Below are 20295 nucleotides of genomic sequence, written 5' to 3'. Positions count from 1 at the left end.
ACTGAGGGGTATTGTGTGCTCAAACTTTTGTTTCAGTGTATTTGCATGGGAATGATTGAGGTGAGTTAAGATTCAGCGCGGCAAAACACTTTCTGAACGCTGCGGAACACTTAAATGATTCCATAGTGCTTTAAAAAAACATTTTTAACTATTAACCGTGGCCTGCTTATCACAGTAGGCTATTCTGGTGTTTTTAATGGTCTGGAAGTAGTACAACTGTAGTTGTTATTTTGCGAGATATGTAATCAGCTTTTATATATACAATAAACTGAGAGGAATTATTTGACGCTATAAAAATATACATATATATTTTGTCTGGGGTCTATTGACTGTTTTGAAAAATATGAAAATAAAGTTGTTGGGTCATCGGGAAACTAACCGCATTATAGTGGCTTCCGTCAAAAAATATTAAGTTGCATTAATATGCCTTAATAATGTTTCTTTTGTGTTTTTTTCCCTAGTTTTTTGAGGCAGGAGCACATTCTGTGCCTTTACATGCCTGGAGTGTCTGAAGACTCACCTGTTGTCAAGAAAAACAGAACCTTTACATTCTTTCCACTCTAACAATAGAAGGTAAAAGGCCGTTGTTTTCGAGGGGAAGAGAACTCTGGTCAACCTCGCTCGGTCCACGGGGCACAGTGGAGTACTCAGACACAGGCTTCTGAAGGCCTATTTAGAATCTTGAGATCACGAGACCCACAATGCTTTGCAGCTTTGATTGCGACGGTGGGAACATGCAATGCAGGTTGCTGAGCAGGATCCACTGTGGCTGGGTCACATGCCCAGCATGGCTGCCTGTCTGAAACTACCTGGACCTCTCTAACTTGGCCGCTCATCGACTGCAGGCACCGACACATCCTAGGAGATTTGCCTCGCTATAATATTTGTTTTAAATATTATAAAATTGTAAAAATCTGTGTGTACAGGCAGGTTATCAGTCTAGTGGCACCTTCTATATTTACAATACGAATGCCCGTAATGTTAGGTTAACATCAGGCTTACTCATTATTAATGGGCCTGTGTGTTTCCTTGGTGATACAGCATTTTTTGTGTTTCTGTGAGTTACACTGATGTTCTCCACTTCCATAGGATGCTCAGGATAAGAGTGTCTGCTTAGTGATTGTTATGTAATGTACTGTCTTATGAACAACCTGGGAAATAAAATAATGTTGACATCCAGACCCCATGGGAAGGAATACATGGTCGGGGTCGCAAACCACAGAGACAACTAGGAAGGTAAGAATCTGGTCTTGTAACCTAAAGGTCACAGGTTCGATTCCCGGGTAGGATACTGCCGTTGTACCCTTGAGCAAAGTACTTAACCTGCATTGCTTCAAGTACATGTCCAGCTGTGTAAAATGTATGCATATATGCATTTATGTAAAAAAAAAAAAAAAAGTTGTGTAAGTCGCTCTGCGTAAGTGTCTGCTAAATGCCTGTAATGCAATCTAGAGTGACTAAACACATTTAGCATTTTACTTAACATCCATTTATACAGCTGGACGTACTGCATACTGAAGCAGCTGAGGTTAAGTGCCTTGCTTAAGCGTACACAGGATCGTCCTACCAGGGAATCAAACCAGCCACTTTTAGGTTGCAAGTACAGTTTCCTAATCATTATATGACTCTGCCCATCTAAATAAAAAATAAAAACATCTTCTACACCAACTACTTTTCCTTAATGGTTCTTCATGGTTGAGCTTCGGTGCTGGCCCTATAATTCTGTGCCACCTCTGAGATTGTGCTTTCTCACACACAAAAAAAAGAAAATAAACTAAACTAGAGACTTGTTGGCACCTCACACGCTCTCATACTTCACCCAAAATGTGTGGCAGAGCAACAAGTTATGGTTGCATGTTGTCGGGCAGCAAGAGACACCCTGAGTATTCTTGCTTTTGCACCTGAGAGCCAGACTTTCATCCTAAATGTCCTCCCTAAATGGATTTATGGGCAAACTGCGTCCCCTGCCATCGTTCTCTCCAGGTGTAGATTTGTCTACAGCGCAACCGCGTTGACAAAACAGGTGCACCTGAAGCCCCAGTGGAGGAAAAGACTGAAGAGGATTTTTTTTTTTTTAAACGAAAAAAAAGGAAACAGCACGCATCGGCAAAGTAGGGCTAATTAAACATGCAGGGTGAAATGTTGCAGAAGTGTTGCATCGAAGGGGAAATGTCATCGTCGCCGTTCCATGTTGGGCAAATAATCATGTGCAGAACCTAATCAGATGTGTTGGAAAAAAAAAGAAGAAGAAAAAACGCAATCTGCGTGGTACGCCACAATTCCAAAGTGCACAGACAACAGCTGCTTTCCACCACACAGGGTAAAGCCTGCCCCAGAATGGGGGGTTTGGAGGGGGGGGGGGGGGGGGGGGGGGGGGGGGGGGGAGGGGGGTTCCACCCACAGTACTCTTAAGTGTCAGACTAAAGTGTGCCTACTCTGTCTGGGTAGAGCGTGGAGAGGTCTTGTCATTGCTAAACGTTGTCTAGGGCTTGGCGACAAGCCTGGCTCAAATAATCATAAGAAACGCTTTACTGTAACCCTTTAGATGTGTCAAACTGGCTGACGAACTGGCGGGCTGTGCTGTGTGCTGTATGTTTGTACGTTTTTCTTTAAATCCACGGCCTTGAGAACAAGGCGTGTGGACTTTTCAGCCAGTCGGTGACTTGAGTAAATCACTGACGGTGAAAAGCACCCCAAAAACCCATCGCACCCCTGCTTTAGGCAAACGATGCGATGACAGTTGTGAAGATTACTGAATATTTTTAACAAAAAATCTAAATGAAGAAGACTACACCCATACACACCAACTCGGTGTTGTAGCTCGTTGTCATGCCTCCTAGTTTGACTCACCGTAAATGCCATAACTTTCTACCAAAAGCGTCTGCCTAATAAATGTATGTAATGTGATGTAATGTAACGGGTGTATAATAGTCACTGGATCCAATGATAATGTGGCTGTGGAGGATGCTGTTTGCAGCGCAGTGCTGTATAATCGGTGGCTATGATTTGAAAATAAATCAGCTTATTTTCACCTGCGTGGCCCGTGGTGGTTAACACCTTCCAAAATATTGCATGAAAAACTACAGGAAATGAAATCTTTGTGGGTTCAGTCAAGGCCCTCAACATTGGTAACCCCCAGAGGTCAAACCTAGGGCACGTAACATCTTATCAAGATTTATGAAATCACTGCAGAAATATTATTATCAGCATTTCATAAATGTGTATTTTGAAGAAAATCAGTCATTGGACATATTGTCTGTTGTATTCTTGATCGAGGTACTTAACCTGCATCGCTTCAGTATAAATCCAGTTGTGTAACAAATGGATGCAAAGTAACTGCTATGTAGAATGTTGTGTAAGTTGCTCTGGATAAGAGTGTCTACTAAATGTCTGTAATGTGATGTAACGTAAGAGCGTGTTAACATGAGAACGATGTATCTCTGCACAGCTGGGTGGCGAAATAAAGTCACAAAATGATGCCTGCCTGTCAGCAGGCTCAGGCTCAGGTGACATTCTACTTGAACCCTACGACCCAAGCCACAGCAATGATTCATCCTCATTTAGTGTTTTTTTTTTTTTTTTTTTTGTATTGTTTTGTTATACGTTTTTTTTCACTTTCTTCGTTTCCTTTTTTAGGTAAGCCCATGTAACCATTGGCAACAGAATAAGTGATGTCATGACTGTTTAGATGTGCTCTGGTCCTGACCTTTAGCACCTTTAGAAGGGCTCAGCCTGTTTGCATGTTCTTTTTGTGAAAAATCAAATAAAATCAACTTTCTGTTTTCCTAATCTTTGAACTAAGGTAATCTCATTTTATGTTTTGACACATGACAGCGAAGCACAACACGCAAAACATGCAGCTTAATACATAAAAAGAATCCAATACATACAAACAAACACACCAGAGTCAAAGCACATATAAAAAAGAGTAATTGCACCAGTTTCCAGTGGGAGGAAAAGGGCACTTGTAGATCTTATCAAGAATATGATGCACAGTTTAGTAGCATGGGGTAAAGCTTGTTTATGTGAATCATCGTGAATGATTCATGGATGTATTAATATAGGACTGTTATTTCCTATCTCAATAAGGGATAATTTGTGATCTATTTTGTTTTAGCTTAGAGTCTACAACAAAACCAGGATATATACTCAGGTGTGCAATGAAATGTGAGAACTGTAAAGTTTAGCAATCGTAAATCTGCTCAATAAGAGAGACAGTATGCAGTGTGACAATTGACACCAGACAAACAAATGGGCATTATATGTTTGCTTTTTGAATTGAAAAAAAAAAATGGACAGCGCAGTATTCTTAAGAAAAGAAGTCAGTACCTTTCCCAGTGCGTGCAGAAAATGCAACTAACATAGGCTACGTGGAATTAAGAAACGTCCGACTGTGTGCTTCATTTTTATAGCCTGTCAGAGATCGCTAGGTGCCCACATTTGCAAAATGTTGAGACAAAATTTCGAATGCACAGGACCGCCACGCATAAGACATGTGCTGTCGCAGATAATGCGCATGCGTGACGCACGGTGCGGCCCCAGGAATGGAAACAAAACATGGCGGCTGGGGAGTGAAACATAAATTACGATAGCAGCCACTGCCAACTGTCTAATTGATTAAAACCACCTCTCAAAAGGAGGGGGGAAAGAAAATAATTCAAAATGTCTCGACACAGAAATGTCCGCGGTTATAACTACGACGAAGGTAGATGCTCTGGATTGGTTGTATGTGTCTTTTAAATCCCAAGGCCTTGAACGTTAGTCTAGCTAGCTAACTAAGCAAGCTGAGCTACTCTGAAAATAATTGCTGTCGTGTCTGTTTCACCGGCCAGAGTTAAGATTTCACTTGGTAGTCGCAGATAAGGCAACAAAGTAGCTGGCCAGCTAGCTAACGGTATATTATTCATCTCAAATGTATCACCGTTGATGTTAACTGTTGCAACCTAGACTAACGTAGCATTTCTCAACGCAGTAGAAAGCCTGTTGTTTAAAACAGTACAACTATAGCTAGCTAAGTTATACCGCTAGCTAGCGAACTGCCATAACCTAACAAAGCTCGGGCTTTAGTCTAGAACTTAAATCCAATTACTATATGACCCTAAATATGCCTAACCAACAAGTATCGTTGTCACTCCAATGGCTTGTCCGCAAGATGGGAAAATTAACAGTTGTTTTGATAATGTTAGCTCGAACTTAGTTAGCTAGCCCAATGAATAGAGGTGAACATATGTTCAGATATGCTTACAGCTAGTCTAAATTGGCCGGCTCGCAGCTACCAGAATATGAATGCATGTTCATATTCTGGTAGCTATGTTGCGTGTCGTTGTTTGCGTGTTGATTCGTGTAAACGTTACCTAGCAAGCAAGCCAATCATCTCAACTTTGTGTATTTGAGCAAATGCTACCTCGTTTGTACAGATTTCGATGATGACGACATATATGGGCACTCTGTGGACGATGACTACTGCATCTCACCTGCCACAGGTTTGTGTGACACGCGGTTTCTTTCTACAATTGCACAAATAACAGCTGGGTATATGTCTTGCCGCAAGGGTAGTACCCAAAACTTCTGCAGTGATTTAAAGTGACTAGTTATTTTAGGTATCCACTTCAGTTCCTTGACTCTTTTGAACTCTTTAGATGGCAATGGTAGTTTCACTTTCTGTGGCTTTCATGGTCCTTGAGAAACCGAAGCATCATGCTAGTTGGAGCTGCTTTTTTAGGGAGCTGCCATTCTCGTGTTGCTTTGACATACTGCTGTCATTAATATACATTAGGGGCCAGGTAACTGGAAATGACTTTTGTCTGCAGACAGTAGGCCGTGTGCAAAGCACTGCACACTTTACAGTGTGTAGAGGTTTTATTTGTCCCCAGCATGAATATATTACCTGCAAAATGTCCGCCCGCCAGTCATTTACGAACGTTTTTAAACCGATATTTTCGACTCTGTAGCGGCCCAGTTCATTTACTCCCAGCGCGAGAAGCAGGCAGCCTTCGCCGAACCCCTGGAGGAAGAGGAGTACGAGGCGGAGGAAGAGATGCCCACGTCCCCCACCGTCAACCACCTGAACCTCGCTCCCCTCGATCAGGGTATTTCATAAAATGATTCAGTATATATATCCAGCTGTATAAATGGATGCAATGCAGTGCTATGTTTAAAAAATAAAAAAATAAAAAAATAAAAAAAAGTTGCGTGAGTCACTCTGAATGCCTGTATTGTAAATGCGGGCGGCAGTGTAGCACAGTGAGTAAGGAACTGGGCTTGTGACCGAAAGGTCAAAGGTTCGATTCCTGGGTAAGGACACTGCCGTTGTACCCTTGAGCAAGGTACTTAACCTGAATTGCTTCAGTGTATATCCAGCTGTATAAATGGATACAAAGTTGTGTAAGTCGGTCTGGATAAGAGCGTCTGCTAAATGGCTGTAATGTAATGTGGTGGGTGTTTTTACGGGCTTTCTGCAGGGAGGCTGTACTCCTGTCTGGACCACATGCGGACGGTGCTCGGCGACGCGGTGTCGGAGTCGGTCCTGATGGAGGCCGCGGTCGCCGCCGGCTTCGATGCCCAGAAGGCGCTGGACTCCGTGCTGTCCGAGGAGAAGGAGAAGGAGGCGGGCGCCAAAAACCAGCAGGAGGCGGGCTTCGCCTCGCGGAGCGAGAAAGGTACACGACTGCTCACGCCGCCGACCGCAGCTCTGCCCGACCCGGCAGCGGACGGGCGCGTTGGGTCGCGGTCACAGACGTGCTCAGATGAAACAAAACAAAAAAACGAAATGATACACTGCACCTAAAAACGAAAATGATTTGCTACACCAAAAAAACAAAATGATACGCTGCACCAAAAAACCTAAATCATACCCGGCACCAAAAAACCAAAACGATACACTGCCCCCAAGAACCGAAATCATACCCTGCACCAAAAAAACCAAAATCATACCCTGCACCAAAAAATCCAAAATCATACCCTGCACCAAAAAGCCAAAATGATCTGCGGAAATCAGTGAGCTGCCAGTGGAGTATAGTAGCTCTTTGAAGCTCCATAGTACCCCATCGCTACCCTTCCTCACAGGAGATTATGTGGAAGTGTGTGTGTGTGTAGTTTGCAGGGAGTTTAATACGTGAGTGGCTGTACGGTGCGTTGAGATTTGACTGGGGAGCAGAAAGGAAAGACCATCAGCTGTGGACCAGCGATGCGTGTGCTTAAAATGCCCACCTGAGGCCCCACACAGGGCCTGCTAACGCGCTAACGTGCTTTCAGTCACGTTCCGAGCCGTAGTTACATCAGTGAAGAGGCGTGACTTTTGGAAACTGACAGAACTCAAGGCCCCCCCCCCGCTGGCTTGTACTGTACGGCGCGTTGCGACACAGCCCCCTACACACCGCTCCCCCAGGTGATCGTTGGCCCCCCTACACGCCACTCCCCCAGGTGATCGTTGGCCATCGGTCCCGCGCAACGGCTCACCATTTTCCAGCGTGACCTATTTTTCTTTGCATGTGACCAACGGGTCATTGCATCAGTATTTGTGTCTTGAAGACCTCGCTTGCGTGGACCACGCTCACCAGCGGGCTTTGATCTGAGCAGGCCAACATCCTGCATCGCCGCGCCGCTGAGCTTAATTTACACAACGTTCGCGAGAAGCCGGTAGCTTTGATTGTGAGAAGAAGCGCGCGTGCCATTATTAGTGTTCACTGTAAGGTAATTACGCAAGCTTGGGTTGTAGTTTCACGGTCCGTAGTTGGGTGTGTCACAGTTGTTTGTATTACCAGTTGATGTGCTGAAATAATTTTTTTAATTATTACTAGAAATGACCTTAAAAAAACAGAAAGAAAAATCTCTAAAAAAGAAAAGAGTAAATGTTCTATGTTTTGGAAACTGTATATTTAAGAGAGCATAAAAACTCTTATAGAGTGCTGGGGTTTGAACTACAGGCTGCAAAGAAGACGGTCAGCGATGTGTTTTGTCCTCAGCCTTCATCAGGTTGAATTAAGATTTCTTTTCAAACATACTAGGTTTGCTTTCTTTTCTTTTTTGAGATTTGCTTGCTGTTTTGAGCACCATTTTCTTTTACCACTCCTTGTGATTTGGTAGAAATGACTTGGTAGAAAACTGTTCAGGGATGTGAACTGTGAAGCTAGTGAATGTTTGTTTGTGTAATACGCACCCTGTATTTGTAACCAGTAAGAGAAGACTGGCAGATTCTCACTGATATGTCCATGGTCAGAGCTGTTTCCTGAGAGACCGGATTTTTCTGTTAGTTAAGGTTTTAATTCGTTAGTTTTATTTGGCGTGTATTTTGGGGAGCTGGTGTAGGAGTGTTTGCTGTCTGTGAGTCCCATAACGCGCGTTTTAACGAAGTGCCCTTCTTCCCCTCCCCCGCCCCCTGCCGCGATGCACCGCCCGCCGGCTCCCGGTCGTCCCGCTGGGCCCCTTGCCGTGACGTTTCTGGCTACTGTAAGGTAAGGAGCCATCTTTTCCTCATGTGTCACTCAAACTGGCGCCGACGTGCACGCGCAGGCCACCGCCGCCGCTCGTCCGCTAGCCGCCGCGAAGCTCAGCGATCTCTCAGCGCGTTCTGGCTCGGAGTCGAGAGCGTCTCCGTTCTGTCTCGAGCTCGACGCCGGCGGCTGCGGTGGCGTTCGCTCGGCGTACATGAACGGAATGCGCGTGCCGACCGAGGCGCTTGGGAGCGGAAACCCCGCGCCCGCGACGGGCGACGGCTACACGGGACGCGGCCTGGCCGGGCTCACGAGCGAACGCGGTCGGGACCCTGAGAGGGGCGGGGCTTTAACGGGCCGTCATGTGACCGGCTTCGGTTCGGCACCAGGAAGCGGGCCGTTTGAACTGAAAGGCAGCCTGGCCGAGCTGATGACCCGGCATGATCAGAACCACGGCGGAGGCGGAGTTTTAGGGAGTCACGCGACTGGCTCCGGCGCGCCCCCAGGAAGCAGCCCGTACGGAACAGGAAGTAGCCCGTCCCTGGGCCTCTCCTCCGCTCCGACGGCCTCTGGGCTCCAGAGCGCCGCCTCTCTCGGTGCTTTGGCCCCGCTGAACGGCACGGCTCTCGGTTCCAGTCCCCTCCTGAGCTCCCTGGGAAGTTTATCGCTGGCGGACCTCCAAGCGTCCGGCACGGTCGGCGCGCCCCCCGCACCCCTGAGTTTCGCCGGCCCTCGCCCGCCCCCCCCGAGCCGCCCCATAGACGCCCGTGGCGGAGTCAGCGACCACCAGGGCAGCCCGTCGCTGGCCGACCTGATGCAGGAGCACAAACACAGCAGCCCTGTGCTCTACAGCTCCCTCCCCAGTGTGCAGAACCAGCCAGGGAACCCAACCCCAAAGCTACCGTCGCCTGGGTTACTGTCGTCGGGGTTATCGCCGTCTGAGTTACCGTTGCCTGGGTTACCGCCGCCTGGGTTATCGCTGCCCGGGTTACCATCGCTTGGGTTACCGTCGCCTGGGTTACTGTCGTCAGGGTTATCGGCGCCTGAGTTACGGTTGCCTGGGTTACCGCCGCCTGGGTTACCGCCGCCCGGGTTACCATCGCCCGGGTTACCATCGCTATCAGCGCTGGCTTCCCAGCATGAAGCCAAGATGTGGCCCGTCCCTGAAACGGGGCCACTGTCCTCACTGTTGCTAGGCGACAGGCAGGAAGGCGTGTGCCTGTCAGGAAGGGGCGGCGACCTCCGGGGGGGTGAGTCCGAGGCGCCCGAGGGTAAGGGCGTCGGCCCCCGAGCGCGGCCCTCCTCGAACCCGCACCCGAGCATCGACCTGAGCGCGCTCGTCCTGCAGCCCGCTCCGACCGACCAATCGGCCGCCTCGCCCGCCAGACGGGCCTGTCGCCGGGCGGGGCCCTCCCCGTCGCCGTGTCTCCGACGCAACCCCCGCCGGCCCTCGGTGTTCGCCCGCCCCTCCGTGTTCGCCCTGGCGCTGTCCGCGCCGTCGCCGGGGAAACGGCGGCGGGCCCGGAGGGCGGGGACCCACCGGGCGTTCCTGTACGCCAAGCAGATGGAGCTGGTGAAGGCCCGAGAGCAGGGGCCCCTGTTCGACATCGCCCCCTTCCACTTCCAGACCCCCTCCCCCGACGACGTGGTCCGAGCCAATCAGAAGAAGGCGTTCACCCGCGACTAGCGTCCGTAGCGGTTTGGTGGGTGGGCGGGCGGTATGCGGGTTATTAGGCCGGTTCCAGCAGTGTTCAGATTTTACAGTTTTACTCGCAGTCGTTATTGCAGGAGATGTCTGCACTATTTTCCAAAATTTTCAGTGTCCCATCTTTTCAAGATTTCTTTTGGTATCCAAGGAAGTATTGCTTTTTAAAGGGATTGTGTGGAAAGGGGAGAGAAATATTTTCAGTATTTTTCCAGTTTGTTCACTCCCCCCTTCCCTACGAGAGGTGTCAGAACTTTTGCCGGACTGCCGTTCTGGATTTACTCTGAGCTGTTTCTGTTGACGCACCTCTGCCTGTCAATTAGAAGAATGTTTGCCTTGCGAGTCCATTTGAAAGCCGGAATTGGAGTTTAAATGGCAGGACTGGTTGTTGTGCATGACAATTATTTTAGACCTCAAATCAAGGAAACCTTTACTGAATATTTTTGCCTTCTTACAAAACCTCAGGATCACTGTGAAAACAATAAGTACTGATTTTTATACTGTGTTTTTTCCCCCTGCATTGTACTTATAACTGATTATGGTCGTGATGTGATCTTTCATCACTTTTAGAGTCCAGTTGCTCTATCCTCATGTAGTGGTGGAAGCCAGAGGGACTTGATTTTTAATGTCTTACTTTGTTCCGAAAAGCCTCATTTTCCATTAACACTTTGGGGGTGGGGAGGGAGGTTGAGATTTTACTTTACCCCCCAAAGAACACTTAGCATCTCTTACAGACAGTAATGATGGAGCACTGAGCCAGATAGGAGGGGGTCAATGAATGCCTTTTCACCACAAGTTGCAGTGTAACCATGGTGAACTTTTTTTTTTTATTTATGTACTTTTTTTTTCCATGAAGTGATGTTTGGCTGGTATATGAAAAGGAGATGGAAAGAGAGAGAGAGAGAGAGCGCAGCTCACAGGGGTTTGATGAGAAAGAGGATGCGTGTTGCAGGTGCGTTGGCATTGGAAATAATGAGCATCGTGCACCCTTTTGGTTTACCACCATGAAAGGCTGGTATTTAGGCACAGGGACACCTGGAGATTTTCCCATATACAAACGCTCAAGACCAAAGCTCTGAATCTTTCTCATACACACACAAACGCACACACGCGCACGCACACACACACATGCGCAAGCAGGCATTCACACACACACACACACACACACACACGCACAGTCACACACACACAAACACACACACACACCCATGCGCACGCAGGCATTCACACTCACACACACACACGCGTACACACGCACGCACGCACACAGACGCACACACACACATGCGCAAGCAGGCATTCACACACACACACACACACACGCACAGTCACACACACACAAGCACACACGCACGCACACACACACATGCACAAGCGGGCATTCACATGCACAGACACACAAACACGCACGCACGCACGCACATGCACTCACGCGGGCATTCACACTCACACACACAGACACACAAACACGCACGCACGCACACGCACGCACGTGGGCATTCACACACACACACACACACACACGCACAGTCACACACACACACACACACAGCCGTAAACTTAAAAGTACTTAAGCATACACTTTTGTGTATAATGGACTTTAATTTTGTAAAACATTTAACTTAATAAACATTTTGGAACTTTGTTGGATTTGCATGTGCATCTTATCTCTAAATACATGCTTTGAGTGAATATGACAAAATATTTTAAATCTGTTTTTCATAAGAATCTCCATTTCTTGTCACATTGCATTCCTGAATGTCTTTTGTAGAGTATTTTAGCTGTAATAATTGTATTTTGCGGGCTTATATTTTTATATTATATAGCTAGAAATGTACTGGTGCTCCTTGTCTAATTTGTTGATGATTTGGTGTATCGGGATTGAGATTTGTGTAAATACTGAAATAAAGTTTGCCATACGATCTGTTTTGTGAGGACTTGTTTAACCCTGTAAGGTGCAAGATCATAAATATGTGATTGGAATGTTCTTAACCGAACATTCTAATGCTGATGTCACAATCGCTGCTGGTGACTGAAAGCAGCGGAGTTCTGGAACTCTGGCTTTTTGAAAAACATTCCAAAATAACCGACTCTCAAAGGGCTAAGTGTGTAGGTTCTTTCTCTCTCGGGGTTCAGTGATTAGGACGCCCTGCGTCAGCTTGGGTGAGGTGGTGATGTGCAGCCCAGTGGCATGCCGTTCACGACGGCAAGGATGACTCTGTCTGGCCACTGTTTTCTGGCCTTTAACTTTCCTTTTCATGAGGGGAAAAAAAATGAGCAAACTCTTAGCGATCTGCCCTACTTATTTTTGTCTCACGAAAGGTTGAAACGGTGACGGAAGAAACATCTCAAAGTTCTGCTCTGGGTCTGGCCTGCTTGCGTTTTACTTTCAGAAAAAACCTTTTCCCAGCCCAGGTTTCTGTAGGTTGAGGGCAAATCAGGGCAAAAGGAGAGACGTTCGTTCAGCTTCGTTCTTTATACAGAGGCCAGCCCAACCCCTCTGTGCACCTTTTTGGCGTTCAGCATTGCAAACACCCATAGGCTGCGTGGCAGAGATCACTGAGCGGTGTTTGGACTGAAAAGGGGACTTTCAGAAAGCACACAGATTTGGAGAAGGAGATCAGTATCTTCCAATGCCGCAGAAATTTCAGAACCAAATCTCGCAAAAAAAGGGGCTTTGCTTTTGATCTGGGTTTAAGATGCTTAAGACTTAAGAAGTCTCATCTGAAGCGGACTTGTTTATTCGCGTTTTCTTCCTTTCCTTCGCGATGAAAATGTTTTTTTGATTTTTGATTTTAGTGTGTGTGGAAGTGTGTCGGGCCTGTGATTTGAGTGAGCGAGCCTCTGGGTCGCCCCGGGACCGGGTCGCGGGACAAGCTGAGTTGCCCCCGAGCAGGAAACGGGGGGGGGGGGAACTTCCGCCTCGCCGTGATTCAAATCCCTTTGTCGGCGTCGTTTCGCAGGTCAAGAAGGCGGCGGGCTCGTCGCTAAAGCTAATTGAATCTGTGCTCAATAGAGAAATGTGTGGGCTATTGCAGGAAGTGGTGCAGTGAAAATGTCAGCTTTGCAGTGCTCTGTGTACCATCTCAACACCTCTCTGTCTCTCTCTCTCTCCCTCTCTCTCTCTCTCTCTCACTCACTGTCACTTGCTCCCCTTTCTTTCTGTTTCTCTTGGTCTCTTTTTTTTTAATTTTTTTTTTTAACCGCCTACGTAGGAAAAATGTGATCCTCTCACAGGCCCTGAGCGATGACACATTTTTTATTTTATTTTTTTCTTCTCTTCCCCCCCCCCACCCTTCTCTTTGTGCCTTTTTGGACGCCATTAAATTCTGTGGGCTGGAGCTCTCCGTTCTTCGCGGTCTGGACCGTCGCGTATGCGGTCTGTAGATGAACTGACCGTACCTGGGGTCCGGTTAGCGGGGGGCTGTGCGGGTGTGGTTTTGAAATCTTCGCATGCCCTCCACGCGAGCTCATTCAGTGACCTTTGCACTTAGTCCCGTCCGTCCCGCCTTGTGACTTGTCCTGCCACGAAATGGGGTTTGAACCCGGGCCTCGCACACCCACTCAAAGGCTCCGAAGACGAGCGCGTGACCGGCCCGAAATCGCCCCCCTCGCTCAGGGCAACGTTGTTATTTTGAAGTCAAGGGCCGCGTCGCCCATGCAGACAGTGTTGTCACGGCAACCCGCTACCTTAGCCTTGGGCCTTAGCGTTACTGCACCTCACTGTGCGAGCTAGCCGAGCTGCACCCGCTACGCTTCCCGTCCACACGGCTGCTCTTTCGATTTTACACGCTTGAGTGGAAGGGGAGGCGTGGGGGTGGGGGGGAGTGTTTCGGGAGCCTGTCGAACAGGAACCAGGGCTCGCCCTTCCTTGGAACTTGGAACTCCCTTTGGAAACTCATCTCCCAAGTACGAGCTTTGGCTGTGCAGCCCTGTCACCTGTGCTCAGGTATGAGCTTTGGCTGTGCAGCCCTGTCACCTGTGCTCAGGTATGATCTTTGGCTGTGCTCAGGTATGAGCTTTGGCTGTGCAGCCCTGTCACCTGTGCTCAGGTATGAGCTTTGGTTGTGCAGCCCTGTCACCTGTGCTCAGGTATGATCTTTGGCTGTGCAGCACTGTCACCTGTGCTCAGGTATCAGCTTTGGCTGTGCAGCCCTGTCACCTGTGCTCAGGTATGAGCTTTGGCTGTGCAGCCCTGTCACCTGTGCTCAGGTACGAGCTTTGGCTGTGCAGCCCTGTCACCTGTGCTCAGGTATGAGCTTTGGCTGTGCAGCCCTGTCACCTGTGCTCAGGTATGAGCCTTGGCTGTGTAGCCTTATCACCTGTGCTAGCATACAGCTCCCAGTCACTGCTAACAGGCTATAGGGTTGGAGTGGGAACCAGGTAAACATGCGAGACAGTGCCACAGCAGAATGGATGGTGTCTGTAACTCTTAATGCCTCTGGCACGGTCGGCACAGGCTAGGCACAGACGCATTATGGGATATTTGACATGGGTCATTGCTAGGACTGCTTGTCCGTTTGTGTGTTTTAAAATGCATCAGGACAAAGACTGATTGTAACGTATAAGCACTGATTTGTACGGCACTGCATCTCTGTGTGGGACTGTGGATGTACACCAGCTTGGCATTCCACAGCAGTGAACATTCAAACGTTTTTTTAGCAAAGATGCGGGTAGTTGCCAGAAAGGGTAGAAACGCTAATATGAAATCAGTTCGTATGAAGTTGGACCACCAGGTGCAGCCTGGATAGATGCTATCTGGCATGGCATAGAGCCTGACAGCATATGGAATTCCAACGGAGGGGCGGGGCAGAACTTCACAAGAAAGTCGGTTGACTATCGTGCCTTGTAGATGGAGAATGCCGTCTTGGATCCTGTGCCAGGTCTGGTTCTGGTCTAGCGACTCAGGAGGCCTTGCCAGAAGGGATAACAATGTCGTCATGCTCATCAAACCATTGGGCGATGCCGCATGCTGCATGCTGCGGTTTTGGAGATTTGTCATCCTGGAAGACGACGCCCCACCCGGCAGGAAAGGAATGTCATAAAATGGGATGGAGGTGCTCGCTCAGAGTCACTAAGTATTGATTAGCATGACTTCTAAAGGGAAAAGGTGCACCCAGACCATGCCAAAAAATGCACCTCAGGCCACTTTAGAACCACCAGAACCCTTCGCTGGTGGAACTTAACCCCTCAGGCCCGTTGGCTTATTTAGGTGGGTTCCACGCTTACCGTACTCATCTGTTTTCCAAGAACATAGCGAAGGATAAGGATGATTCATCTGACCATATCGCAGCTTTTCACTCCTCGCTAGTTGCCTGTGCTTTATCAGTGTTTTTTCCCCCGCTACGTTCTCATAGCAGTGCAGGGCCACCGCCCACCGCTGCAGCATTTTCTCGAGCCAGGTGCATAAAAAATGATTACATTTCTCGTCCATAATCGTATGTCACAGAAAATATTAAAAAGGGAATTCCGCCACCGTTATTTAGACAGGTGAACAGGTACGGTAGTACAGAGCCGAAGGGATTCGAAATGAATCGTGTGCGGGAGTCTGGAACTGTCGTCCATCTTGTGACGTTAGGTTCGTACTTTGATCTCCTCCCTCGTGGAGCGGAGAATCGGTTATAATCTGATGGTGTGGAGTGCTTTGGTGAATTAGTCATCGTGTTAATTAATCGAGGGAAAATGGCTGACAACGGGTGGAGGCCGATATTCAGCTTAAAGGGACTTTTCCCGCCTTATCAGGTGTCAGCTCAGCGGCCGCCGCCGCTGCGTTATGAAAACGCTAACAGAGGAGGAAGACGAGGGGATCCACTGCACGTCCCGAACTGGACCAGTACACTCGCAGAATAAAGTATTCTTAATAAAGTACGGTAATGCCGAAAGTAGCAACCTTGTTCGAGGGCTCGTAGATTTCGTAAAACTAACGCATTTTATGTAACGACTACATACTGTACAGTAGAATAGTAAGAGCCTGTCCACCGCTGCAAAGTAAATTTCTAGCGGAGACACCGTTTATGCACCGCTGTGCTCTGCTTGAATTCCAGATCTCCTCGCTGGGTTCATTTGTAAGGCTTCATGAAGACAGGTTGACCATGTACTGGAGGGTGTTGGACCTCCTCTTTCAGGCACTGGGTCTTACCTATCAGTATCTGGCATGGCGTAGATCCTTGACAGCATATGGAATACCAGCGGAGGGCCAGGGGGCCATTTTCACTAGAAAGCCAGTTAATTGTTTTAAGGAAGTTGTTGACGGAGATGGAGAATGCCGTCTTGAATGTTGCTCCCAGATCTGGTTCTGGTCTAGCGACTCAGGAGGCCTTGGCAGAAAGGATAACATCGTCGTCATGCTCATCAAACCATTGGACGATGCCACATGCTGTATGCTGTGGTTTTGGGGGATTTGTCATCCTGGAAGACGACGCCCCACCCAGCTGGAAAGGAATGCTCTAAAATGGGATGAAGGTGTTTGCTCAGAATCGTTAAGTATTGATTAGCATTGACCTTGCCTTCTAATGGGGGATGGGTGCACCCAGACCATGCCAGGAAGATGCACCCCACACCACGTTAGAACCACCAGAACCCTTCTCAGGTGGAACCAAGCCCTCTGAAATGTAGGCTTCTTTGGTTGGGTTCCACACTTTGTTGACAACACGGTGACGAATGATTCGTCTGACCATATCACATTTCTCCTCTCTTCGGTAGTTTGTTGCCTCCGTGCACTCCTTGAAGGCCAGATTACATAATTGGATTCATTGTGAGGCTAGGTGTAGACTGGTGATCATTTGCTGGAGTGGAGGCATTTTCATCATCAGGCTCTGAGTCAGGAACTATTGACTCAAACTGCAATCAAGCTTAAGTGGTTTAAAACAAAAAAAACAGAGCATTCTGGCAGTCCAAGCCTAGGGTTCCCCGCCCGTGAATTAGCAAACTAATTTTTGCTCTTTCTTATGGTCGCCGACTTGAGTATGAATTTTGTGTATTTGTCATCGCATACTCAACCAGTTCTAGTGAAAAGAAGAAGCAGTCGATATGTTAATATTGTGGTAGGCTGCCGTTTCTCTCTCTCCTTGATCGATGTGAGAACGCTCGGGATGACTCATCTTAAAGAAAGGTGACACGGCAGGTATTCCGCATGAGTTATTGGCAGGTTGTTCTCAAACCGCCCCCCCCCCCCCAAAAAAAAAAAAAAAAACTGGGATTAACGGGGAGCGAGGAGCACGTCTCGCAGACAGGAGCTCAGAAGTGCTTCCTGATTGGCTGCGGTGTCCCTGCCGCGCGTTGATGAGCCCTTTGCCGTGTTTAGATGAACCGCGCGTCCTCAGGCTCATCGCCGCTATGCGCCACATCGCCGATTTATTGAGTCTTTTTTCGGAAATTCGTGCTCTGCGGAGGTGTTACTGAGAGAGGGGGAGAGGCCGTGTGAAGTTAACGAGCGAAGCGATTTTTAATTAACCGAGACTTGCCGTTTCCGGTACGGGGACGGGGACGGGGACGGCTGGTGTGAAAGTGAGAATGCCGAAAGCTCGATGAAACGGATTAGTGATCCCGCCTCCACGTCGACCGCGTGGTTTCGCCGCGCGAGCGGCGGCTTGACCATGTGAGCGCAGAGTACGTGGGTTGGGAGGTCCGGCGTCATAGGCGTGCGGCGGGGGCGTGGGGGCGTGGGGGGGGGGGTAGCCCTGGAATGCTTGTTTTGTCAGAAACGCGCTGGGCGTGGGGCTCCTTCCGCGGTTCTGTTCGCTTTTTTGCTTGTTTTTTTTTTTTTTTGATGAGGCTGCGCTCACCGCTTTGCTCTGTGCTACAATCTCAGCATCTCTGCACCTGTTGGGTTTGAAGACTTTTCAAACAGTTCAACCAGCCCAGCACAATAAGGTCATGTTCAGATGTTACTTACCGTACGCACACACGCTCTTGCACACACACACACACACACACACTCTCGCACACATACACACACAAACACGCACACTCACACGCATACACATACACACTCACATACACACACACACGCATTGAAACACACATACAAACACACACACATGTACACACACATACATACACTCAAACACACATGCATACACTCGCACACATACACACACACAAACACACACACACACACACACATACAAACACACACGTACACAGACACAGACTCACACACACACATACATACACTCAAACACACATGCATACACACACACAAAACACTCACGCATACACACAGACACACACACACACACACACACTCCCATGCGCACGCACACACACACACACGCGTACACACAGACTCTCACACACACACAGACATACACTCAAACACACATACACACAAACACGCACACACGCACAGACACGCACGCCAGTGCACCAAGATCTTTGTCTTTCCTGGAACAGATGGACATGAAAATTGCTGTATGCAAATGGCTGTATTTTCCCAGTTCATCTTAGTTGCTTTGGAGTTTAGGCCTCAGGACATTAGCCTGGATGAAAACCACACTGTAAAATTTACTGAACAAAAAAAAAATATATACTTTTTAGCGTAGAGTAAGAGTTTAATGTTCAGTTCCTTTACCAGAAAGCTGGCTGTACTGAAGCTGGTTTAGCAGTAATCTGTAGTAGTAATGTGTAAACTTTAAGGTTGAAAAGAGTCTGGGGCTTTGTTGTATTCAAAAGTAAAAAACACTTCTTTTTTTTTATTTTTTTTTTTAGGAGTAGGTAATTAATGTGGATTGACACATGGATGCAGATGTGACTTAATGAATGTTTGAGTGTACGTACTGTACATAACGCGAGGGACTTTCCCGAGGGGGAAGAACGAAACCGTGCCAGAACTGCCTCTGAATGGCCCCTCCTCACATACGCAAATAATGTTTTGAAACCGATAACGCGCAGTCCAAAATCCTTCCCATCTCTCCCTGGGCACTTCACACAGCTGCACGTATCACTGGTGGAGTTACACGGAATCCTGGAATCCTGAAATTCGGTCCCGTAAGGGCGCCCAGATCCCTGCTGTCTGCTGTACTGCAGCGCCCTCTATTGGTGGATGTTCCACAGCCACAATTCTTTAAGGTTGTTTGTTCTGTGTGTTACTGCAGGGGTAGGAAAATAGACCTTAGCTCTGCTCAGCGATTCTACTCTGAGTTTCAAAGTTACGAACAAACAATTTGGAGGTTTTTTTTTTTTTGCAGAAATATTTGCGGTCGTCTTTTCGTTCGCTATTTCGCGGTTTTTGATAGTAGCGCGTGGCTGATAACGATAGCGGCGAGAGGTGTTTTTTGAAAGCTCGGGCTCCCTCGCCGGCTGATAAGCGAACGCGCGCGGATTCCCTCCCATTCTTTGGGCGCTGGCGATAATGGCGGCCTGTATCTGCGGGGGGTCGATAGAGCTGCCCCGTCTGGCCAATGGTACCCCGCCGTGCCCGATAAGGCAACCGAATTCTCCGTTCCCTGGTCTGGCAGGCCAGAGCGAGAACGCCGTGTGTCCGTCCGTCCGTCCTGCTCGCGCCGCCCGGTCGCCTTGACGATCCGTCTGGGAAAGAAAGGCGAAGCTCCTCCAGCAGAGAACCCATATTTTCCATTTTCCCATAATCCATCTGCACGGGTGTCCATTTTTTAATTTTATTTTTATAATCCCACTGCAGCAGTGTACGTTTTTGAAGTTTCCCATAGTCCCACTGCAACAAGTGTCCGTTTTTTTGAAGTTTCCCATAGTCCCACTGCAACAAGTGTCCGTTTCTGAAGTTTCCCATAGTCCCACTGCAACAAGTGTCCGTTTCTGAAGTTTCCCATAGTCCCGCTGCAACAAGTGTCCGTTTCTGAAGTTTCCCATAATCCCACTGCAACAAGTGTCCGTTTCTGAAGTTTCCCATAATCCCACTGTAACAAGTGTCCGTTTCTGAAGTTTCCCATAGTCCCACTGCAACAAGTGTCCATTTCTGAAGTTTCCCATAGTCCCACTGCAACAAGTGTCCGTTTCTGAAGTTTCCCATAGTCCCACTGCAACAAGTGTCCATTTCTGAAGTTTCCCATAGTCCCACTGCAACAAGTGTCCGTTTCTGAAGTTTCCCATAGTCCCACTGCAACAAGTGTCCGTTTTTTGAAGTTTCCCATAGTCCCACTGCAACAAGTGTCCGTTTCTGAAGTTTCCTATAGTCCCACT

At 48.1% G+C, this 20295-nt stretch overlaps 1 protein-coding gene across 3 annotated transcripts in view; it reads left to right on the top strand.

Moving 5' to 3' along the window:
• Positions 1-4511: 4511 nt before the first annotated feature.
• hbs1l (HBS1-like translational GTPase) overlaps positions 4512-20295 on the top strand; it is a 32801-nt gene continuing 17017 nt past the window's right edge. For 2 of the 3 annotated variants that reach the window (XM_035422333.1, XM_035422331.1), the window contains exons 1-4: positions 4512-4705; positions 5418-5483; positions 5952-6089; positions 6462-6659. In XM_035422333.1, coding sequence (XP_035278224.1) covers positions 4663-4705; positions 5418-5483; positions 5952-6089; positions 6462-6659 — 445 coding nt within the window. In that variant the 5' untranslated portion in view covers positions 4512-4662. Of the gene's footprint in view, positions 4706-5417; positions 5484-5951; positions 6090-6461; positions 6660-8458; positions 10264-20295 lie in introns of those variants that run through there. The other variant, XM_035422330.1, reaches the window with a different exon arrangement.

The sequence above is a fragment of the Anguilla anguilla genome, chromosome 6 (genome assembly GCF_013347855.1).
Source record: "Anguilla anguilla isolate fAngAng1 chromosome 6, fAngAng1.pri, whole genome shotgun sequence".
NCBI classification, from domain to species: domain Eukaryota; kingdom Metazoa; phylum Chordata; class Actinopteri; order Anguilliformes; family Anguillidae; genus Anguilla; species Anguilla anguilla.
This window is presented reverse-complemented; position numbering and strand designations above follow the sequence as displayed.